Source organism: Diabrotica virgifera, chromosome 2 (genome assembly GCF_917563875.1).
Source record: "Diabrotica virgifera virgifera chromosome 2, PGI_DIABVI_V3a".
Taxonomy (NCBI): domain Eukaryota; kingdom Metazoa; phylum Arthropoda; class Insecta; order Coleoptera; family Chrysomelidae; genus Diabrotica; species Diabrotica virgifera.
In genome coordinates, this window is record NC_065444.1 from 263,155,030 (window position 1) to 263,181,207 (window position 26,178).

A 26,178-nucleotide genomic window follows, 5' to 3' on the forward strand; every position below is an offset into this window, starting at 1 on the left:
TACAGTCCTCAATAGCTTCTAACAGATTTTTTCCTATAGTGTCTACAGTACTACAACCCCAAACATAATTGTGGCTATTAAAATCACCACCAATGATAAAAGGCTTCTCTAGACTATTAAAAAACTTTTTCCATTCATTTACTGTGATTTTAAGATTGGGTTTTACGTATATTGAATAAATGTTTATCTTTTTGCCGGATTGAATTTTAATTGATATGCTATTGCACATTATGTCATTGATTTGGTGAAAAGTAGGACTGTTGTAAAATTTAATTAATTTTTTTAAAATTATGGCTACTCCACCATATCCGTCATCTCTATCATTCCTAAAGACATTATAACCAGTAAAGTTAATAAAATTACTTTTTTTTAGCCAAGTTTCTGATATTAATCCTATATCTATTTTATTGTCATACAAGAATTTTTCTAAATATCCCTTATTTGTTTTAATTGATCTCGCATTCCATTGAAGAAATGAAACGTTAGCCATCACGAGGTAATAATAATTGTGAAATATTGTTTTTTAATAATTCCAACGTTTTTTTATCTAAGTTGTGATTAATTTGATTTAATGTTGCTGAAATAAAATTTACTATTATTTCTCCTATATTATTTTGATTATCGTTTTGTGTTTGTGTTTTGGTAGAATAAATGGGATTATTAAGATTATAACAAGGCTGACTTTGTACTTTTGGTGTTTGCAAAATTTTTCTGCGTGCTTCCATTGTTTCTTTATCTACACTACTAGAATCAATACTACTTGATCGTTTTCGTTTATATATTGTATATTTATTAGAAGTATTTTCTTGGTCTTTGCTTACTGTTGAATAATATTTTTTATATTTATTATTAGCTTCATAATATGTTATATTTTCATTATTCATAACTTTTTTAATATATTCCTGTTTTTGTCTTTCTGTACAATCTGCTCCCTTGTCAGTAGCGCTGTGGTTTCCTTTGCACAATACACAAAGTAAATTATTCGGATTGGAACAATTAGATTTGTTGTGTTCTTCGCCACATCTTTCACACCTATCTTTTCCTCTACATTGAGCACTTATATGCCCAAATCTCAAACACTTTAAACATTGGATTATTCTGGGTGTATAATTTTCCACCTCGTATATCATTTTTTCTATTATTACATTTTTTGGTATAGACTGACCTTTAAAAGTGACAATTACGGTTCCTGTTTTTACATAAATAGTATTACCATTATCTTGAGTCACTTTCCGCATAATTCTTTTTACATGTAATACTTCGAACTTAATTCCAAATCTAGGTTTAATTAATGATAATAAATCATTATCTTCTATCTCTTTATCTACCAATTTTATAACACCTTTCTTTTGAGTAAAAAACGTTGGAATATATGCCTCGTACTGTTTGCTTTTTAGAATTTCAGAATCAATTAATTTATTAGCACTAGCAAAATTATTTAGTTCTACCTTGATTTTATTTCTACCAACTACTGTAATTTGTGTGATATTATTTTCAATTTCAGGTACTGCACTTAAAATCAAACGGGCCGTGCCGATCCTGTGTAATCGACCAATGTTACCGTTTTTATTTTCTATGTGTACTATATAAGGTGCATTATCTCCAAATTGATATCTATGTTTTAATCTTAAATTTATTACTTTATTTAAATTTTGCTTACCTGACTTATCTGTTTGATTTAAATTTGTCAAAGTTTCATCGTTATTGGAACTAAATTTGTTACTTACCTCAATAATGCTACTTGTTTGGTTTTGTTTGTTTGTTACCTTATTATTTAGCCTATTTTTATTTAATTCCTCATATTCCATCATCCCATCTCCTTCCATTTCTACATAAAATTTCTCTTTATCTGGAGGTTCAGGTGGTATACCTTCCATATTACTTGTTTTCTGAAATTTAACTTCTTGTCGCGAAATTTCACACTTTCTTACAGAGCACTAGTTTAGTACTTCTTTATACAACTAGCAATACTCAAAAAGTTAAGAAAAAACCTTGAAAATTAATAATTTTTAGGAGGACTTCTAAATAAACTCAAGGAATGAAGTTAAAGGCACATCTTGTCTAGTTGAGTTGACTCTAGTGAATCAATCTAAATGTATGTTCTCTCTTGTTGACAACATGAATTGGGTAATAGCCCACACGACCAAAAGAACAAAGGTTTTTATTTAGTCAGCACAAATATAGTCCATTGCCGAAATATTGTTTATGATTTGCAACAATTAAACAAATTAAATAGTCCGCACATGTTTAAATATAATAACAAATTATTTCATGTGATCTACGGGGTGATAAAAATATACTGTTTAATATCGGATATGAATTATGAATATTTGATATTAAACAATGGGGGTCGCTCCAGTAAAGTCAAACATGGTAAAATGGGGGAAAATAGAGCAAGATTATGAGAACTGTGACTGTGGATAAACACAAAATATGGAACATGTTCTTACATGCAGAAACTGCCCCCGTCGGTGTACCCTCGAAGATTTGTGGCTGGCCACCGTCGCTCGTCTGGGATGGCTCGTTTAATTTACATAAGAATTTAGGGCTTTAATCATCGGAAACTACTTTGTGGATCCACAGCGTAACGCTGCAAAGTGGTTCGTCTGTTTTTGCGCTTACTCTCATTTTTTTCATTAATTCTGAGGTATATACAGAGCCTATTTTACTTCAAATCTGGCCCTAGGCACTACACATTGTTCAGGTCCCTAAATATAATTTAATAATAATAATACTTAATAACTTTTTTTAAATATAATAATAATTATTTAATAGAAATATAGTTGCACCAGAAATTTTTATTAACAATAAATGGCATTTATAGGTATTTAAACGTGAGTAAAAATTGAATAGGTATAGACTATAGAGTGCATTATTGGTACATTATAGATAACAATAAAACTTTAACGGGCCAATATTGATGAAATATATTCAAGAGACTGCTCTGCTCATGTTGAATAACTGTCCTCTTATTCATATTTTTGCAGTCATTATACCAATCGGAAGTTAGAAGAACAATTTTTTGTAGAAAACAGTTTACAAGCGACACAATAAACACTGCTACATTTAGAACCGTACAGTAACTACTGGCGAAGATTTTTCCCCATTAGCTTTTAAAAAATTGCACTTTGCAAATGTCTGGTTTTTCTATTGTCCAATTGTGTAACACATTCACTAATTTTATCAATATTTTTATTTTTATTTGGTCGATTATTTATAAAATCTTGTTGAAATTCCTGATTTAAATGATTTGGCTAATCCCCTATATCGCTAGGAAAAAAAATTTACTGAACTAATTGTAGTTTTCTATAGGAGATAACGGAGATGCACTTGTGCCAAATGAAGTCGCTTGAAAATCAACAGTAGAGTCATCATTTTCTTTGATTGCAGCTCACCCTTCATCACATAATTAATTTTCACTATCACTAGTCATCACAGATTGATAAGAAACAGGATGGGAAGACGAACTTCCTTTTTGGGCACTGTTGTGGGGTGTAAAAAATGATAATATTGCATTTTTTGAGCTTGCCGTTCCTGTTCTCTTAATTTTTGCTTTTTTCGTTTTTCACTGCTACTTAAATATTTGTAACTCATGATAATAACGAAACGATTAAGAAATATAAATGTTTAAAGAAATTTAATAAAACGACTAATGATTAATGAATAGATTAATTTAACTTAAGACGCACAGGACTGAAAACCAATGCAAGCAAGCAAGACCTTATCTTTGCAGAAATCGGCATCAAACTATATATATTTTGAATAAATATTATAAGTACCTAGTTAGTAGGTATATTTATACTTAAAAGATAATAGTGAAGATACCTCTTGTTAATCCTTTGGAGTGGTGTCTTAACAATTTTGTTCATTGTTATTGAATTTACTCTTATTGTTATCATTTATCATTTCCTGTTCGTAAAACGAAAGAATTTGGAAAATTTATTTTGCTATTGCAATAAATTTTTTTGAGGATCTTTCCGGGCCCCATTAAAATGCGGGCCTGAGGTAGGTGTCTCACTGGCCTAGGGGTAAAATAGGCCCTGGGTATATATTATCTTCATTATAAAACAGGAATTATATTATGAATTCTAATTTGTTTTCTTTTTCAGTTATACTTTTATACCAGTCGATGAGTTGGTGTCTATATTACCCGATACAGGAGATATTTTACCTTATGAAGAAATCCCTATTACTGTTATGTATCATGCTAAAGCGTGCGCACCAAAAGTTGTGGAAATGGTTTGCAAGCTGTATGTAAAGCATAAGTTGGACGCAATTGTGGGACCAAACTACGACCATTTCTTTATTGTTCGTTGTGATAGAGCGTATACACAACTCTGTGTAAGTAAATTGGTATAGTCTAAGTAAGAAATATAATAGAAACACCTTTAAGAGCGGAAATATTGAACCTTTCTCTGTTTACCGACCGGTTTAAATTCGGTCTGTGCGAAGCGTTTAGTTGGGGAGCAGTTTCTTACTAGAACGTAATACTTAAGTGTATTAGTATTTTAATTGAATTAATTAATAAGTTTAACAGAACATCGACGTCATTTAATATAACATCAGGACTGAGACAAGAAGAACGCTTATTACCGTTGTTATTCAATCTTGCCTTAGAATATTCAGTAAGTAAAATATCGTCTGAGCTGACAGGGGACATGCGAATCGAGGATCAAAACTATTGTTGGCCTTTGCCGATGATCTAAGATCTAAATGCAGTTGCTCATTCTACAAGAGACGTGAAAAAGGTGTTTTCACAACTCGAGGATGAAACAGGTAACCAGGGTCTTCGAATAAATGAAGAGAAGGCGAAATACATGCTAGTAACCAAAAATCCAAGACCAAGAGTTAAGCAAAACTTAACTATTAATGACCACAACTTCGAAGTAGGAAACTAGTTTATCTATCTTGGGGTGGTAATCACAGATGACAGCCGCATAGTAAAGGAGGTCTCAGCAAGGATAGCTACGAGGAATAGAGCATTGTAGACCCTAACATCCTTATTAATATCTAAGCTGCTAAAAAGACAATCTAAATTAGATTACAATAGAAAAAACTACTTCCTGTTCCATATCTGCGTTCTGTCTATCTTGAGTGGGATGATTTCTTGCATATCTAAAAATTGTTGCTTTAAATAGAACACAATTAAGTTAAAAACTTTATATGTAGAAAATTACCATTGTCATTCTCTATTTGCTGAATTGGAAGACTTTTATCTGTGTTTTCACTTTCCTCGAGTGTCTGAACAGACATACTATTAATATTACCAGGACTGCCAATATCTAAAAAAAATAAATAATGAGCAGAATATCTTTTTAGAATCAACATACCCAATTTTAGACAATCAACATACCCAAAAATATTTTGCTTTTTTTACTTTTGAAACTGTCACTTCCTCAGACGAACTAGATTCTGAAAAGAATAAGACAAAAACTTAATATGCACCTATACTATGATATGCATAAAACATTTTTTAATGCTCGTACAAAGCAAAATATGTTTTATATCATAGAATCCAAAGTTACAAAAAAATTAAGTACCTATAAATTTAAAAACTTACCATGATCTGTTTCAGGAATATATTCCGAACTAGAATCTTGAAACAATTCCTCTACTTGATATTCCTGTGCAAGCGCTAAGATACGCATAGTTCTGCTGTTTTGATTCATATTCTAATTAATATTTCGCATAAAGTTAGGATAGAATCCTTCAATTTAGACAAAACTGATAATTTCTATGATTTGTGTCAGTTTTATTAATAAACTGGCTATTAGACCAGGGCCCATCTGTAAAAATATTAGTACATTTGGACGTTGAGAGGTGACTCAAATTTTTTTGCAGAAATTACTTGAAAATAACTCAAATAATAATATTTGAGTTATCCTCCCTCTCAAAAAGGTCCGGAACATTGTTTAAATAATCAAAATGTCAAAAAATTAAGGAAAAATTCGATTTTTTTCTTCGTTTTTTGATTATAACTTTAAAAGTATTCATTTCCGAGAAAAGTTGCACTGACATAAAAGTTGCGTAATTAAATTTCCTACAATATAGAATTGGTTAAAAATTTAAAAAAATAGTCACACTTGTTGCAAAATAGCAATAATTCCGAAAAAAAAACATACAAAAACAAGTATTTGTATTTTACGTTTTTCAACCATTTATGCTACACGTAGGACCTTTATATTTCACCCAGAAAAACTTTATGATACAGTAAAACAACAATACTGTAAATTTCATTAAGATGTCTTTAATAGATCTTGCAAAATAAATTTTGCAATCTAGCTTTCGCAAAAAAATTCATTTTTTCAAAATGTTGTAAACTGAAAGTACTGAAAGTAAAGCAGATAGCAAGTTGAATTTTTTTTGCGTATAGAAGTGTACTGTACCTTTCATTTGCAATTTTCAAAATTAAAATCGATTAACAACGACGGCGTCAGGAATTTTTTTAAATAAAAATTAATTATTGGTGCTACGCGCAGGACAGCGGATAGTTTGCTCTGATTGGGCATTCCAATGACCTTTGATAATGATTGATAATTTTAATTTTTATTACATTTCGATATAAGTAAATAAATTTGTTTGTTGCAAAATAAAAACACATACTCTATCCTTTGAAATAACACTTTTTTTAGCAAAAACTTTATTTGTTCATATATTTTAACTTATATAATAAAAGTTTATTATTTTTAAACATATGCAATTGTTTAAACAATATTTTACAGTCAATAATAAAATTAGTTTGATTTTTGTGGAATTAAAATATTAAAATACAACAAAATATAGAGTAAGAAAATAATATATTAGATAAAGATTGGAAGAAATTTTGGTGGAAATGAACTTGTGTGAATCGAACACCGCTGTCCTGCGCGTAGCACCAAAAATTAATGTTTATTTAAAAAATTTCCTGACGCCGCGGTAATTAATCGATTTTAATTTTGTAAATTGCAAATGAAAGGCACAGTACACTTCTATAAGCAAAAAAAATTCAACTTGCTATCTGCTTTATTTTCAGTCCTGCAACATTAAAATCCTGCAAATGTAAAATTTATTTTGGAAAATCTATTAAACTGATCTTAATGAAATTTACAGGGTTGTTTTACTATATCATAAAGTTTTTCTGGGTAAAACATGAAGGTCCTAGGTGTAGCATAAATGGTTGAAAAACGTAAAATGCGAATACTTGTTTTTAAACGGTTTTCTTCGAAATTATTGCTATTTTGCAACAAGGGTGACTATTTTTTAAATTTTTAATCAGTTCTATATTATAGGAAATTTAATTACGCAACTTTTATGTCAGTACAACTTTTCTCAGAAATGAATAGTTTTAAAGTTATAATCAAAAAACCAATAAACAAATCGAATTTTTCCTTCATATTTTGAGTTTTTGATTATTTAAACAATGTTCCGGACCATTTTGAGTGGGAGAATAAGTCAAATATTATTATTTGGGTTATTTTCAAGCAATTTCTGCAAAAAAATTTGAGTCACCTCTCAACGTCCATCTCAAAACAGATGCGCCCTGGACTATATATCTAAATTGTTTTTGCAATACTTTTACTAAATAGTTATGTTAAACCACTTCTCACTACAAAATAATTGCACCAAAAACAAACACAACGGCATGCAATAACACCTGATAAACAACTAATGATTGATTTACCGCGCAAAAATAGGCAGACTTTCTTCTGCATATTCTGCAAAAAGTTGTTAACTGCTCAGTTGACACCTTCTTGCAGATACGTCGAGAGTTAACACCTTTATGCACTTCAGGTCCTTTGTTAATGGGATATTAACTCCTTTTTTATATACATTTTTAGGGCTATTAATGCCATCTTTTGACAAAAGGTTTTACTACTTAATAGAAATGGATGTTAACACCTTTTTGCATTTGGTAAGATCAAATTTACAAAAATGTAAGTTAACACATTCTTGCACTAATAGCTTCAATTGAGACTGTACATGTACATGTCAATTATTTGCACAGTTGTTACATATGGAAGCGAAACGTGGACACTAAACGAAACGAAATAAGTCAGCTGCTGGTATTTGAAAGGAAGATTCTCAGAATGATATTTGGCCCTCAAAGAGATAAATTGACAGGAGAGTGGAGAAGGCGCTGCAACGCTGAATCGCTGACTAAGTTTGGTAGGTACTGAAAGCATCGTCAGACATATAAAAGCTAACCGGATAAGATGGGCAGATCATGTAGTAAGGTCAGACGAAGCCAGAGTGTTAAAGACAGCGTTTTATGAGAGACCAGAGGTAGAAGATCAGTAGAACGTCCCAGAAAAAGATGCAAGGATGATGTTGAAGCAGATTTATCTAGGACTGGGTACAACAATAGGAAATGGAAGCCCAAGATCATAGACAGTTGGAAAAGTAGTCAATAAGAAGACTAAGAAGTAGTTTACTGGTTGTGTTGTGAAGTGCAATTAATATTTCGACCAATTACAAGTGTAATAATAAAAATATCTCCTGTTTTAAAAAAAGTATTTTAGGTTTTGTATTTTTAAAATAAATAAACAAAATATCGGGAACATGCATGCATTTCTTGCTGAATTTTAAAATTTTTGAACTGTATACTTAAGTTAATTTTAGATTTACCTATGTTTTTCGTTTGCAGTCCGATAAGTACTTAGCCTACAAAAGAAAAAGGAAAATTTTGGAAAAGTGGCAATTTATTTCTCTACATAGTCTCCTTTTAGCTCAATACACTTGACCCAGCGATGCTGCAACTTCGTTAACCCGTCTGAAAAATACCTTTTCTCGAGGTCTGCAAAATAGGCTTCCGTGGCGGCGATGACCTCCTCATTCAACATAAATTTCTGCCCAGCGAGTGTCTTTTTCAAGTTTGGAAACAAATAGTAGTCGCACAGGGCCAATTCTGGAGAATACGGTGGATGGACCACCAGTTCGTAGCTCAATTCGACCAATTTGGCCATGGCGACGGCGGAGGTGTGATCCGGTGCGTTGTCATGGTGGAAGAGCACTTTTTTCTTTGCCAAATGGGGTCGTTTTTCTTCAATTCGGCGTCTAATTGGCCCAATAATTCGGCATAATAGGGCCCTGTGATTGTTTTGCCCTTATCCAGTTAGTCGATGTAGATCACACCTTGTGAATCCCAGAAAATGCTGGCCATCACCTTTCCGGCCGATTGGACAGTCTTCGCCTTCTTAGGAGCACGTTCGCCGGGTGCTGTCCACTCTTTCGAATGTTCCTTCGTTTCTGATGTATACCAGTAAACCATGTTTCATCGACGGTTATGAAACGACGTAAAAACTTCTTTATATCACACTTAAATACCGTCAAACACTGCTCTGAAGTGGTCTCACGGTTGCGCTTATTGTCTGAAGTGAGCAAACGCGGCACCGATCGCGTCGATAGCTTTCTCATGGCTAAAATTTCATGCAGGATATGACCTACGCCCTACGCGGTATTTTGAGATGCCTACTGTGTCAGCTATCTCGCGCAGCTTCAGTCGGCGGTCTGCCAATACAAGATTGTGGATTTTTGTCACGTTATTCTCCGTGATATCCATTTTCGGGGCACCTACGCGTGGCTCATCAAATACCGACGTTTGTCCACGTTGAAATTCATTAAACCAATTTTTGACGGTTGCCATCGAAAGAGAAGAATCACTGTATACAGCATCCAAGCGCTCTTTGATTTCACTGTGTGATTTGCCTTTCAAAAACAAAAATCGAATCACCGACCGATATTGCTCTTTTTCCATTTTATTAAAATCCGCGGACACGCTGACTTTTGTATGTAATCACAACAAGACTATAATTTCGATTCGGCTGAAATTTTGATATTAGCCATCTATGAGAACGCATTAAATGACAGTATACTTAATTTGCGATAGTGACGCCATCAGGCGGAGAGGCTAAGTACTTATCGGACTGCCCTAGTTAAAGTTCTTTTAGTATCAATAGTTCTAACAATAACAAGAGTAATTACGAAAGCTATTCTACATCAGTATCAGTAAGTTAACCAATATTTTACGGATAAAAGTTTAATTTTCTAAAGGACCTTATTTATGTATTGATCTTTTGTATTTTAGGCAACCCCACTATCTGACAGTTTTGATTGCTTCGAATTTGGAACCATAATCGAAAGTAACTTTAACATATTCAACTTTGGTCAATCTTCAGTAAGTTTTCGTCTTCACGTTAATTCATTAGAAGCTACCAATGACAAGATCGCGGTCGTGCCTAATTCAGGAGATATAGGACCCGGCCAACATTTGCAGGTAAATATCGTATTTTATAAACAGGCGATAAATGAATATACCAGGGGGAATCTAAAATATGCATTCCACAACCTGTTAATTTATCTTGGTAAAAATCAACCGAATTTTTTTTCCTAGTACCTACTCAACTTGTGAGTAAAACTAAGAAAATAATAAAAGACAGTTAATCGTCCAATAACCAGTCTACTTTGTAGTTGTTATTTTTTTACTGATAACAGTAGTAGTGACACTGCTTCGGGAACATCCATAAACTACGTCGTAAAAATTTTGGAGTTTTTAATACCCTCCCCCCTTCCACCGTAAAGCGTCGTTTACAGTTGACCCCCCCATACCGACCGCGACGTCGCAATTGCAACTAGTCACCCCACTTTTTAGAGATTTTTTTAAAATTCCATGTTATTTCTGGATTTTTTAAAGTTAGCTCTCCAAGTTTATTTACGAATGTATCCAAATCAGTATACCCTATTCCACGAACATACGCCTGTTTTGGTTTACTTCGACAACGAATATTTTACTGTGCAAAATAAGAAGAACGAAAGTAAATTGCAAATTACATTGTTGTTTATTGGAATAATTATTAGCGCCATTTACTTTCGTACTTCTTATGTTGCACAGTAAAATATTCGTTGTCGAAGTAATCCAAAACAGGCGTATGTTCGTGGAATGGCCCATATTACTATGTAGCTTATTAATATCTGCGTACTTTTTTCTCTCAATTCACTGTACAACTAATAATTGGTTTTATTGGGACAAAAGATAACACTTTTATCGGAGTTCCTATGCTTTCTTAACTGCATCATATAAATTTTAATATTTATTTTGTTTTGATTCCAATGCCATTTCTTTTATTAAGTATAAATAGATAAACACAATGTACTAACTAAATAGAATAGAATATTTTATTTCTCTTCATTCTTGTAGAATTGTTTCACACAGAGTATTCAGTAAATAAGTGAACAGTTTAATATTTATTGCTTCCAGACGTTGTTCTGAAAAGAAGCTTTTATGTAAAGATATAGAACAATGTTTTATTGTTTGTTAGTCTGTATAAAACTGCTAGCAATATTATTAAGGCTGTGAGTAATAAAAACAAAATGAAAAGTATGCGATAAAAATAATATACTAATTTTTTTAATTCTAAAATAGAATATATTTTTTATATTATTAAAAAATGATTTTTATTAACGTTTCGACGCCCAAATCGGGTGCCGTTGTCAAAATACAAAATACTACTCTTATTACGGGAACATCCATATTATTATTATTAATTATTACAATATTACATCCATATTACGGGAACTCTTATTATTGTCAAAATTTTTTAATAATATTGTGGCTTACTTCCCATTATAAATAGTTAAAATTGTAAAAATGCCACAAAAAAATAGCTTCAGAACAATATATTTTTTATATTCATAAACTTCAAACGACGTCGGATGTGCACTCATGGCCCCCTCCCCTGTCGTATACCGTCGTAATAAGCAAAGTCCCCCCTCCCCCTTTTCAACGACGTAGTTTATGAATGTTCCCTTCTCTTCTCTCTTACAGATTAACTTAAAAATAGAATGCCTAACAATGGGAGACAACAACTTCAATATAGAATATTCCCAGAGAAACATTTTGGAGGAAAATTCAACTTCGAACATACTTTTATTACCTATTGCTTACCATACAACTATCGGAAAAATCCGGGTAAGGAATCAAAAACAAATAAATAGTATTAGTTTAATTTAATATATATCACCAGGCTTCCGGGTTGAACCGCCTCGATATTCTCTGGGCCGAGCTTTCGACGTCCTCTCTGACGTCATCTTCAGGGTTTCCAGAGTCTCAGTCTCCTGAGTCCCCAGATACTACACTGTTGACTGGACACTGCAATACTGTTGTTTCCGATGGGGACCATTCAGTTATACCGTGGTTCGCTAGAGTGGCGCTTGTGTAGAGGTTGGCGCAAAGATTTTTGATGGCGGAATTTGGATTGGTAGGTGGAGCGGACGCTGTTTTCTTTAGCAGGGGTCTCCATGTCGAACGCAACCGGGTGCCAGCATCTCTTTTGTTTAGACAATGTGGCCGTTTTTAATCTCGATGTCTTGTAGGATAATTCTTGGTTTATAGAAGCGGATGGGGGCTATGGTTCTGGAGTGTTCGAACTCAGTTGTGTGACCTGTATGAAGATGATGTTGTTCTAGAGCTGAAATTGAATCGGAATTGTGAACAGATATAGAATTTTCGTAAATCCTATTTTAGGTTATACGATTGGTTTGGACTATGTAAGATTGATGGCACTCAGCAGAAGATATTTGGTGTACAGGGCCTCGATTTTTGACCCTTCGCTTCGTTATCAAACGTATTCGTTTCGTATCTGTTTAGTATACGAAGCGAATACGTTCGATAACGAAGCGAAGGGTCAAAAATCGAGGCCCTGGTTCTCTACACAGAGAAGTGTTGTGAAGGTGTTATTTCCCAGGACCTTCATAGTTAAGATGATAGTAGTCCCTCCATGGTAGAAAAGTAAGTTTCAGATAGTGATGTCTGGAGAGCCTTGGGACGGTAGAGCTTATCTCTGGCTTCTCCAGGTGCAAGTCCTTTTTGAATGTACGCTTTCTACGAGCATGCATGCCTTTTCTAGCCGGGATTATTACATTGAGTGCGTGCGTTTCCAAATTTAGAATGTATTTGCCATTAAAGCTACAAGAAGTAATTACAACTTTGCACTTTAATTTTCAATTTTTTAGTTTTCTGTAATTTCTCTGTCGTATACTTTTAAATTTATTTCCAGTAAAGTTGGTAGGTTGTGACTAATGTTAGAATATTTTTTAGATTGCTGAAGTTGTAGAGCATGATTTTGGTGCCCTATTTACCAAGTTGCATTTTTGGGAATATCTTCAAATCGACAGGTTTGTAGAATTTATTACTTGCGTCATATTCATCGTCAATTTATTATTGACCTGCAATCAAACGTCTTCTGAATTTGTATTTGAGAACAGACGCCATTAGCGATCAAACATTGTATTAGTTGGATTATCGTAGCTGTTCGATACTTCATTTGAATCTTTGGGGTAGTTACAAGACGGCCAAGCAAGCAAGCAATAGTGTTTAACCCAGCCTGAGAGACTTGCATACCCCTTGATACTGACATTCGGGTGATACAATTTATTAGGGCGAGGAGCATTAACTCCCAATAGCGGGCGTCATTCTACATCACCCCAATGCTCCAGACTATCCACTTCCCTCCCCACACTCTGATGCGCTATAGTGGGGTCTCTATCAGCAAAGTGCTTATCATACAAGGACGACTCCCACACGAAATCCTACCCAGATCAATGCAGGCCAGCGTGAGACGCTCTAATCCCGCTATCTCTAGTGACTTGCATCGATCTGTATCGCTTTCTCGAGCCTCAAGTCGCACTCTGGGCTACTTCTAGTTCGGCGCTCGAGTATGTGGGCCCTTATTGTCCGTTTTTTGGGTTTTGTTAGTATTTTTTTTGTGGCTTGCGCCTTTTGTTAGTGTTATGTTACGGGCTGACGCAGGTGTGAGTTTGATAGTGGGGAATTAAGGCTGATTTACAAGTCAGTGACTGACCCTGTCTCTTAATGATATGCCCGCTATTGATCTTAATACTTTCATTTCGATATTGTTGATTTGTTGTTTCTGGTTTTTTTAAGCGTGTTTGTTTTACCAGAAGAATAATTGACTGGCGCCCAAGAGAAGACAAACGCAGCAGAGGACGACCACCAACTCGCTGAAAGGATGACATTAAATGAATGTCCAAGAAATGGCAACAACACGCACAGAACCGTGGAGAGTGGCGAAAAATGGGAGAGACCTATGTCCAGCAGTAGACAGAAGAGGTTGCATGATGATGATGATGCTGATTTATTGTTTCGTCTTTCTTGTATCGGTCCTTGTCTCCGCTGCATATGTTAGGATTGGTCTTACTGTTGTCTTGTATACTTTTATTTTGCTTTCCGTGGTCAGATATTTGTTTCTCCATATAGTTTCTCGGAGGCAACCACTTACTCTTGGTGCTTTTGCTGCTTGCGTTGTGGTCTCTATTCTTAAATTCCTGTCAATAGTAATCTCTACTCCTAGGTGATTGAATTTCATTACTTGTTCTACAATTTTGCCGTCTTTTTCTAACTTACATCTACGCGGCTCTTTACTTATCACATCACTATACATTTAGTTTGTTCTACTGATATTCTCATATTAAGTTTGTTTGCTGTTATATTGAAAGTATGGAGCTGTCTTCGTAGGTCATCCTCGTTATCAGCAATTAGTAGTGCATCATCGGCATAGCATATGTAGTATCGTGATTTTATGCGCTCCCTGGAAGCACTGGTCATGTGTAAATCAGAATTAAAGAAAGGACGAGACCGACTTGGTTTGCTAATTGAGAAATTCGCTAATAACTCCCTGACAATATTGACAATCTTTGCCAAAAAATATAATATCTGCGTTTATTAGGAGTTAAAGTGGCAATATTATCGTAATTAAAATATATTTAAGTACGTGTGTCTAATTGGACGCTTTTGAATTTACTTCCCGCGGTCTAAAAGGATGGAATTTCAATCTTTTAACTTGCCACAGAAATCATGATCTGTTTTTACGAATTAATAGAAAACAGTTTAAAAATTGAAAATTAGTAGCGTATCAGTAGTATGTTGAATACAAATCAACGCCTAGCATAACCTTTAAGGTGATACAGTAGCGATCAACAGGTAGCAAAAACGCGTTCCAAGATTGCGGCTGTAATTTTGAATATTTTTTCGAGATATTTGGCACACGTATTCGTAATATAATAAAAAATGGCGGTACAGAGCCCAATTTGAAAAATATATTAATATGTGGAAATTACTCTGTAATTAGATACAATATTAAAAAAACGAGCCTGTACCGCCATTAAGAAGAACAAAAATATACACTTTCTTCAAATAAACTTTTTTATCCGATGCCTAAATTTTGGAACTACTCAAATTGTTTATTTCATTGGTAGTTCCAAAATGACACAAAATCTAGGCATCGGATGAAAAAGTTTAATTAAAGAAAGTGTATTTTTTGTTCTTCTTAATGGCGGTACAGGCTCGTTTTTTTAATATTGTATTTAATTACAGAGTAATTGATGGATTCGACCGTTACTTGATGGAAGTTCATTTTATCTAACAATAAAACACTGAAAACGTTTGTTTTCTATACTTCCACAAAATTTATTATAACTAAGTGACTACAGCTGTTTCGGCGAAGTGCCTTTCTCAAGTGATATAGTTTACAATGTGTTTGCCTTTTTAAGTCTTCAACTGAAGAGGTTGAGGTGGGGAGCTGTTTGTCTCGAGTTGGTGATTCAGAATTATATCTGTATTTTTCAGTTTATTAATTTCCATAGATTCTAAAAAAGATAGCTTAAGGCCTTTATTTTGAATATGTAGAATTTGAAACTCTTCATTGAAAGAATGATTATGATCTAGAAGGTGAAGTGCGTATGTAGAACTGTCTGTTTTTCTATTGTTGAATGCCCTTTTGTGTTCTGCTATCCGTTTGTCAAAAGTTCTGCCAGTTTGACCGATGTACGTTTTCGGACAGTCACCACAAGTTAGTTTGTACACACCACTCTGTAGTTGCTTTCTATTTCGGCTTTTATTGTTCTTAATATATTTGCTTAAGTTGTTGTTAGTTCTGAAAGCTGGTGTTATTCCTTTCTTTTTTATGTATCTGGCTATCTTTGTTGTTATCTTGCCAGTATATGTGAGAGAGCAGAAGGTACTGGGTTCTTTCTGTGGTGGTGCATACACTAATTTCAGGGCTTTCTTATGGAGTTTTTGGTTTAAAATTTTGTTAACTGTTTGTTCGTTATAGCCGTTGTTAACTGCTATTTGTTTATTGATGTTTAGTTCTATCTTGAAGTTATTTTTTGTCATGGGAATTTCTGTCAGTCTATGTATCATGCTATGGTAGGCTGCTAATTTGTGTTGTGTAGGATGGGATGATGAATTGTGTATAGTTGTGTCAGTATGGGTAGGTTTATGATATACGGAGAACTCATGTTTGTTGTGTAGTCTGGAAATCGTTACATCTAGAAAGTTTATGGAGTTATTCTGTTCTGTTTCTATTGTAAACTCAATATTATTATGAAGTGAATTAATATATGATATACTAACAGACAACTTGACCAATTTCTATCATATATTAATTCACTTCATAATAATATTGAGTTTACAATAGAAACAGAACAGAATAACTCCATAAACTTTCTAGATGTAACGATTTCCAGACTACACAACAAACATGAGTTCTCCGTATATCATAAACCTACCCATACTGACACAACTATACACAATTCATCATCCCATCCTACACAACACAAATTAGCAGCCTACCATAGCATGATACATAGATTGACAGAAATTCCCATGACAAAAAATAACTTCGAGATAGAACTAAACATCATTAAACAAATAGCAGTAAACAACGGCTATAACGAACAAACAGTTAACAAAATTTTAAACCAAAAACTCCATAAGAAAGCCCTGAAATTAGTGTATCCACCACCACAGAAAGAACCCAGTACCTTCTGCTCTCTCACATATACTGGCAAGATAACAACAAAGATAGCCAGATACATAAAAAAGAAAGGAATAACACCAGCTTTCAGAACTAACAACAACTTAAGCAAATATATTAAGAACAATAAAAGCCGAAATAGAAAGCAACTACAGAGTGGTGTGTACAAACTAACTTGTGGTGACTGTCCGAAAACGTACATCGGTCAAACTGGCAGAACTTTTGACAAACGGATAGCAGAACACAAAAGGGCATTCAACAATAGAAAAACAGACAGTTCTACATACGCACTTCACCTTCTAGATCATAATCATTCTTTCAATGAAGAGTTTCAAATTCTACATATTCAAAATAAAGGCCTTAAGCTATCTTTTTTAGAATCTATGGAAATTAATAAACTGAAAAATACAGATATAATTCTGAATCACCAACTCGAGACAAACAGCTCCCCACCTCAACCTCTTCAGTTGAAGACTTAAAAAGGCAAACACATTGTAAACTATATCACTTGAGAAAGGCACTTCGCCGAAACAGCTGTAGTCACTTAGTTATAATAAATTTTGTGGAAGTATAGAAAACAAACGTTTTCAGTGTTTTATTGTTAGAATTACAGAGTAATTTCCACATATTAATATATTTTTCAAATTGGGCTCTGTACTGCCATTCTTTATTATATTACGAATACGTGTGCCAAATATCTCGAAAAATTATTCAAAATTACAGCCGCAATCTTGGAACGCGTTTCGCTACCTGTTGATCGCTACTGTTTCCTCTTAACACTAAACAATTTTAGGTTGAACGAACAATTTAACGAAGTTGAGCCTAACACATCAGATTCCATAAATATACAGATGCCGGACTGTGTCCTAGGATCAAAACATTATCTTACACTATTAGTAGAAAATCCTACACAGTTCGATACGGAGATTATTTTTAAAAGAAAAAAAGTTTGTGAGTGTGAAACTAAGCAAACTCCAGTTACTTTTAATAAGACTAAATTGCTTTACGATTGTCCACATAGAAAAGTACTGTTGATCGAAACTACCAACCAGCAGATTGAGGTAAATACTTCATAATACCACAGATAAATACGAAATTTGTACCAGAATTTTTTTCTTCTTCGTTTTCTTCTTCCTCTTTATAAGCAATTCTGCTTGTTTATTGACGGATTGATCTCTATGGAAGGTTTTCACTCCATCATTTGCCCGTTTGGCCGATACTTCTAAAACCACAGAACTACGCGCACACAAACAGTATGAAGTTAGTTGCTAAATTTTTGAAGTTACATATCAGTGCAAATAAACAATCTGAAAAATATATTGGTGTTTTGTTAATTCAATTATATATACGACGGTGATACGATATTTACTGATAATTTATTAGTAAAATATATTTATTTTGAATATTAGTGGTAAATGTACGATAGCTCTCCAGAGTATGGTATTGTAACGGTTCACGTTACGAAATTAGCTCTTTAAATATTTTTATAATTATTTTCTCTTGATCTATTAATTAATTCCTCTAATTTTCGCGTAATTAACTATTCCTAATTATTATCTTTTATATTTAAAATTTTCTGGCAACGATGCCACACCTATTATGTTGCAGTGGCGGCCCGTGAGGTAGTGCCATAGAGCCATGGCACTACCTTGCTAACTATGCAGAAACATATTTTTTATCTTAAAAACATTTTAATGCCTGTTTATTTTTTTTGTGAATATTTCTCTTTATTTTTATAAATTATATCAAATCTGGCAACTGTGTAGCGCAATGCAAATCTACCGACTCTGGCCACCCACAGCTGACCGGATAAAGGATGAAAATCATAAAAATCCCAGTGCCGAACGGCATAGTGGCTCGTGAGAAAAGAGAAAGATTGTATGAGCATCCTGTGTAAGTGACAGAGAGAGAGCGGTATTGCACTTTTAACATACGTTTAAATTGGAGTCTCCGTGCCAGGCTCGAAATCTCGAAAAGGAAGTTAGTGGATCTTAAGATACAATGTTTTAGATCTACATATTTCTAGTTTCTTTACGCGTTCGCTTGACGCTATTGTGTTTATTGTCTACTACTGTATTGTATATTTGTGTTTATACTCTACTATATTTTTTAATTTGTAATTATTAGTTAGTGCGTTGTGATCGTGGGTGTCGTAGGTATAAAAATAATATTTTGATTATTTTCTACGTTTAATTTATTTATTGACAATGAATCAAATTAGTATATTAAAAAACTCTTTTTGTGGTTTTTCGTTAGAAAAAAAAACTACAAATTAAAGAACTCGGTCGGCCTTTACCCGATTTAAAAATTAAAAAACAAAGTGGAAATGGACAAAAACTTCGCTGTCGTAAGTTTAATAAAATTATTTATGATAAAAATAGCTGGTTGTGTGGTTGCGAACAAACTAATAAACTCTTCTGTTTTGTATGCGTTTTGTTTGGAGGTGACGAGACTTGGTCAAACAAAGGCACCGACGATCTTGTACATATATGGGAGAAATTGAAATCCCATGAAAAATCTAAAGTGCACATGAATAACGTTTTTAGCTTTTCAATGCTTGGTAAGTTAAATATAAAAACCCAATTAAATTCAGCTTATCGTGATACTCTATTTATATTTTATATCCTTTTTGACCATATCGTAAAACCGCCACAAAAAATTTAGGCAGCTGCCCGGATTCTGGCACTACCTTCCTAAAGTTATACGAGCCGCCACTGTTATGTTGTGGTAATATCACTGGTTGATTTGCTATATAAGCCACCTAACGAGAAATATTCTTTCTGTTCTGAAAATTTGACAAGGCGGTCGTGCTTTACTTGGCTGTGAAGTGCGCTAGAAATAGGTCGACGAACTTTTGGTTCCATAATGGGGGAAGGTTTCATTTATTAAATCAGTTTATTTTTAAAATACAGTTTCACTGAAGTGAAAATGGTATCCCGTGGTTTTCCCAGAATCCATCCAGTGTTTCCAGAGGGACAACAGTAATGAAAACCTGAAAAATCCGCCATTTGGGAAAATATTAAACCTTACCATGTAGACCCTTCGACCACCTGGAAGCAGCCGATTCCAGCCACGGCCACAGCCTAGTCAATCTGAGAGTAAGTCATTTGGGAGCAAGCTTATGGGAGGTTCCAGCTCCTGATTTCCTGTACACCTGGACCTACAGGAGGTACAGTTTTGCACCACCATGGTGCTAATTTTCCGGTATGCGGCAGCAACCTTTTCAGAAGTCAGTTGGGTTTGTTTGGGAACAATTAGTGTGATTTGAGTAACTATTGTGGTTTATATTGCAGACATTTGGTTGATGTATTATGTAAATATTTATTTTTTTTTTTTTTCAGATTTAGCTTGCATTTATTTGTTTTTTTATATACATAAAAGTTAAGTACGTTCCCAAACTCATGTAAAAACCTGCGGTATCGTACGTTGGGCTCTGCGTATTTGCCCAAAAGGTATTAGGTTTTTATATTTTATTGTTAATTTATGTCGATTTCATGTCATTATGTAAATTTAGGTTGTATTCTTTGCTTGTGTCCCAAGTATTTCGTCGTTACTTTATTTCATTGCATTTGCTCGGTTAATTTAAGTCGCGGTATATCATTTCTTTAGCGTTCATTCATTAACTTTGATTAATTCATTATTGTACTTTCTCTTAGTCAGGCTTGTGCCTATTTATTTGTATTATTTTCATCTTTGTCGGGTTCAATTTAGTGGTACGTAGCAAGCGTACTATAAGCATTTGGTAGAAGTCTCATGTAAGTTGTACCCTATAAACTATAATATATAAGTAAGAGGTATATATTTTTGTACATACATATAACAGGACTGTTGTTATATTGTATATCATATAATTTAACGATAACTTTTGTCATGTTAGAGTCACATTACATGCATTGTTTAACTCAAAGATTGTCAAAAATCTAGGTAGTTGTTTTTAATAAATATTTACTTATTTTGTATATCATTTATTTTTATTATTCATTTATGTTCATGTTTACTGATTTAATATATTTAATATTTGACAGCAGTGTAAGATACCTGGGAAAGTGATCGAAGATCATTTCCTGGCGCCCATGATTTGTTAGTTTTATTTAATTGGTTCTTCTTTAGCACTTATTCATCTTTATACATTTTCAGTACATTATTCTTATCTTAATATTTACCTTTTCTAGTCATCACCATTATCTACTTTGAGCTACTGTTCTTCGACAGGCATGCAAACGAGCCGTATCCATCCTTGAGTGTCAAGTTGTTCTCTTGCATCTCTTGCTAGCCAACTCTATTCAGTTTGCCTTTGTCTCTTCATACTTCTACTTCTATCCCTTTTAATTCCCCTTTCCTCAACTTCATCATCTTATCATTATTTCCCCCTACATAATACTACTGCACAAGTAGTATTTTTATTACCTCACCCTCTCTTCATTCTTGTTCCACTAGTTATCTGCGTTTTTCCTTACTTCTGTTGGAGTTTATCTTCCTCTTTACTTTCACTCCAACAGAAGTTCTTCTTCTTTTTTCTTGTTACAGTATGTTACGCGTTTGAACAAAAACCGGTTATCAGACAATATCAGATAGTAAGATGCTGAATGTATTTATATTTGTATGTATAGGTATACCTATATATTTATTTTAGAAAAAATCAAGCAAAATAATAACAATGACGATAAGTTATCATATACTAAGAGAAACGACAGTGGCGTACGAAATCCATTTGAGTCATAACAGATTATTCACTCTCTACTTTCGTGTATACGGAATACCCACAGATGAAAGCAAAGTATCTGCCTATAATACTGATTTTGTTATGGCTTTTAAACCTGTCCACTTATCCACTCGAGTTCCACCAATGCAATTGTTTTGGTTATACAATCATTCCCAATTTCCAGCCACGGTAGAAATAACCAAATCAAAAATGACCGGGATTTACAAAAAGTTAAAATATAATGTGTTTGAATGTACCCAGGATAAAAGTGAAATAAGCCCTTTTGGAAAATTTGCACTTAAGTTCAAATTTTGTCCCATTGAATATCGTAATTATACAGTAAGTGTACCATTTATATATACCTACCGGGTGGTGAATCGTCAATCGGCCCATAGGAAACTCATTATGAAATTCTAAACTCTACACTGTTGAATTCCTGCGTCCCTAATCATTTTACATCAAAAGTCACGAGAATCTATTTGTAAAGGACTTTGTATATTTGAAAATAAATTGTTCTACGAATTAAACACATTCCAAAATTTTGCAAAAATATACATAATACATTTGTCAGAGTAGTGTTGTAAAAATTAGACCACACGTAGTGCAGAATGTGTATAACTGGTTGCGTTTTGGTCACAATGAAGTTAGATACAGTCGGAAAAATGAAAGAATACCAATAAACGAACATATAAAACACGCTGTATTTTCCTGTCACCGTGTCATACAAAAAATTGGCCAGCGCAATAATCATAGAGGTATATATTAACATAGAGGCAGCCTACCTTCCGCGCTTCCTGACGACAAGATCTCATGGACTGATTTGCTGCATCTCTTTCTAACACATTGTATCGAAAATCTATGATGACATTCAGTGTGAATATAGGCACGGAAGAGGAGGACAACTGTAGCAGCTTTACTATGCGTAAGAGTGAAACAGCACTAATCCAAATAAAAAAGATGGTGTCGTCACTTCGCTCTGAATGACACTCTCTCTATGCTAATATATAACTCTATGGTAATAACTATTGGGTGCGTTCGGACGACCATAGCGGTTGGCTGTCAGCAGAAATAGGCTGAGTGGTTGCATCCAGCCGTGATAGAGAAAGCTTAGTAAATCTCTCAGCGGCTGACTTCCAGCGGTGACGTCTGACAGCTCCTGCTGGCTTAGCTGTCCAGCCGCTGTGGGCGTCCGAACGCACCCATTATTACATGTACTTGCGCCGGGCAATTTTGTTTGTGACACGGTGGCAGGAAAATACAGCGTGTTTTATATGTTCGTTCATGGGTATTCTTTCATTTTTCCGACTGTATATTAACCCATTAACGCCCAAGTTTTTTTTTTTATTTAAAAATCTTTACTTTTAGGGTTAATTTGATGTAAATGTTAATAATATAATCCAAAAAAACAAGTTTTTCGATTTCCAGTCTTTTTTTTAATTATATGGTGTTACCATATGATAACGCTGCGCGCTTAAGGAATTTTTAGTATCGCTGAAACCAAAATTTTTAATTTTGTTTTAAATATTTATTTGAGAATATTTTCATCGTCTGGTGTGGTATCCTATAAAACAATTAACACAGAAACCAACGTTGCATTTTTTACACATTGTTCGTCCAGATGTTGTACATCTGTCTCCAGCACATCGCCTTCTACTGCTTGATGTAACAAATGGTCGAAGCGATCAAAACGAAGATCTGGCAAGTTCTGTCTATGTAGACTAGGTCTTCCTGTATATAACGGACGACTTCCATATCTTGCGAGAAGAACTTGGGCCAATTCTCTCCTAAACGATAGCAAGGATATATTTTTTTTATTTTTTTATATAAATGCCATGAATTATGGACCGCAACATCCAACAACCATGTTACAATTTGCCAGTACCATTTTTTACTGCAAATTGCTACTAGGTAGGTTGAAACACACCTTGTCCATCCAGTCGGTACCCACCATATTTTGTAGTATTCAGCAATATAGTGAGGCCGACTTACTTGAATGTGGCCTTTTTCTTCATGAGAAAATCTTTTTACCGTGTCCAATGCTGAACCATTACAACTCGTAGATGCTATTGTAACAACAGAGTTATCTTTTTATCGCACCAGTAACACTATCACTTCTGCTAACTAAAATCCACGACTGAAAAAAAATAAGATTATGACTCCGTAAGCGCCCACCGCAACCATATGGTAACGGCCTACTTTGACTATTCCTACCGAATTCGCTACATTTAAATGTTGATAAAATACAACAATTTATAATAAGTTGGGGTATAATAAACTTAGTTTTTTTTTAATATGCGAATATAGTTGCTAGAAGACTATCAAAAATTGATTACGCAAAACGGATGTCCATCTTTTTCTATAAATTTAAACCACACTGTCATATGATTATCTCTCGACGGTTGAGAAAAGGCTAAAATACGAATCCGTTACGTTTTATGGGTGCCTGAAGTATTCCTAGAAACGATAGTTCGCAAAATATGTGGCTGACTAATTCCATGGGCATACCGCAGAATTTTTAAAAATAATGTGTTTTACGTTACCATATGGTAACGCTGGGCGCCAATGGGTTAAGAGCGAAGGCGCAAATATTTTACGGCTATCCCTACTTTTTGCTTCTTTACACGGCAAGTTAAGTGTAGTAAAATTCTCACTAGTATAGATATATGTAAACATTAGTTGACAATAACATTGCCATCATTAACATATATGGCTATTTCGTTCAGTTTTTGAATGTTCTTGGATAACCGTTACTTGTATAATCGTTAATTTTTTTTCCTTTCTTATTGGCTTTGGATTGCTTGATCCATTCAGCCACGATAGATAATAAATTACTGTTTGCTACAATATCCTAAATATGTACATGTGCGCACATATAATACCTATGCACGCACATACATAGGTAGATACTAATAAATAAAAAGCAAAAAAATACAAAACAGGAAGTGGAAACATTAAACTCACCAGCAGGTAGGTATACTCTTTATTCAGGGCTCTAACCAATTTAAATTATTTTTACAGATAATGAATTAGACAAAAATACTAAATGCTAATACTAAATACTAATACTAAATACTAATAAATTATACTCGTATAAGTTTTTTTTCACAGCGCTAAGGCTTCAACCCGGTTCAACACCTCGGAGATTTAGACCTTCTTTGTGTTTTTAATTTTTTAATGTATTATACTTTTTTTTAATTTGATTTGTTTTTTAATTTTTTGTTGTGTTTTCTTTTTTTTTAATTTTTAGATTATTAATTCAGTTTCAGATGATTAATTACCGAATAGGATTATTTTTTCACTACGTATTCAGTGATTACAATAATTTATATACTGTACAATAAGAACTATTAATCGAGAAAATAGAAAAAGTGATAAAGTAATTTGAATAACATATTGTTACTATGGAACGCTTAGATAAATTTTGCACATCTTTAACAACAAAATACTTGGATCACAGAATATACCCTGGTGTATTCTGTGCTTGGATCTTCCATAAATAATAAGCAATAAATAACTTTTTATTAATTTCACGTCTTAAATCAATTATTTATTAAATACACTATCAATATTACATAATAAACAACTCAAAATATTCCTGAAGCCGTTTCAAATATTAATAGCCTGTATGTCACTGTCTTGTCATCACATTCTGTTCGACTGAGTGCCTTAGATGACATAATATGTTCGACTTTTAAAATATCACCACGGATGTGGTGTTCATTTTTTTCGAATCCTGGAAAAACTAATAAATATTTTTGAAAAATTTAAATGCAGAATGAAGGTTTACATTATAACCGAGGGTAGAAAATCCATTAGAATAAACAAGAAGTTTCTTTTAAATGGGCTATTTGAAATTAAAAACCACACTCAATTTTCTCTTCTTTTTCACCCCTGTACCTTGTTAAAATAAATATTATTTCAGGGGCTTTCTACCCTCGGTAATGGTGTAATCTCTCATTCTGCGTTTAAATTTTTCAAAACACTAGTTTTCTCAGGATTCGAAAAAAATAATGCATTTAAAAAGCATTGGAACGAAATTTTGCGCCTAGCTCCTCTACAAATAGTTTTTCATGATTTTTGATGTAAAGATATTGGGGAACCAGGAATTAACCCTTAAGTACTAACATCTTAAATCAATGGCGCAAACACTAACTAACCGCCTGACAGACGGGTTTCACATTTTACTGGTTATTTTTCTTTTGTTAAATATTATAATGCAAAAAAATATTTCGATGACTTACTGAAAGTATTACTTATCTAAAAAACACAGTAATTGATCTAGTTTTTCTGTATTTATTAAACTGCAAAACATTATAACAAGAATGGAAGGATTGTTTGTGTGACTTTTGATTCCTGAAAAAAAGTGGGATAAAAATGAAACAAATTAAAGAATTTTGATAAAAATTTACAATCGAGTTAAACAAAGAGTAATAAACATGAAAATAAAAAAAAATTTAAAAAATATTAAAACAAAAAAAAACTGAGAGGCACTAAAATTTGTACAGTGTAGCAATGGTAGTCAGTGGCAACATTTTCATCACAAATTGATCCCACTTCGCTTACGTCGTCTTCTACCTCATCAAGTCATTTCAAAAGAGTTTCCTCATAGTCTTTATCCCCTTATTTGAACTTTTTGACGAACTGGGGCACATTATGTTAAATGAC

At 33.6% G+C, this 26,178-nt stretch overlaps 1 protein-coding gene across 1 annotated transcript in view; it reads left to right on the forward strand.

The window, feature by feature from the left end:
- Positions 1-26,178, forward strand: part of LOC114333651 (uncharacterized) — a 106,807-nt gene that overhangs the window by 62,920 nt on the left and 17,709 nt on the right. Inside the window, exons 8-13 of the mRNA XM_028283584.2 lie at positions 4,110-4,341; positions 10,064-10,252; positions 11,801-11,944; positions 13,073-13,149; positions 17,605-17,872; positions 21,445-21,852. Coding sequence (XP_028139385.2) covers positions 4,110-4,341; positions 10,064-10,252; positions 11,801-11,944; positions 13,073-13,149; positions 17,605-17,872; positions 21,445-21,852 — 1,318 coding nt within the window. The remainder of the gene's footprint in view (positions 1-4,109; positions 4,342-10,063; positions 10,253-11,800; positions 11,945-13,072; positions 13,150-17,604; positions 17,873-21,444; positions 21,853-26,178) is intronic.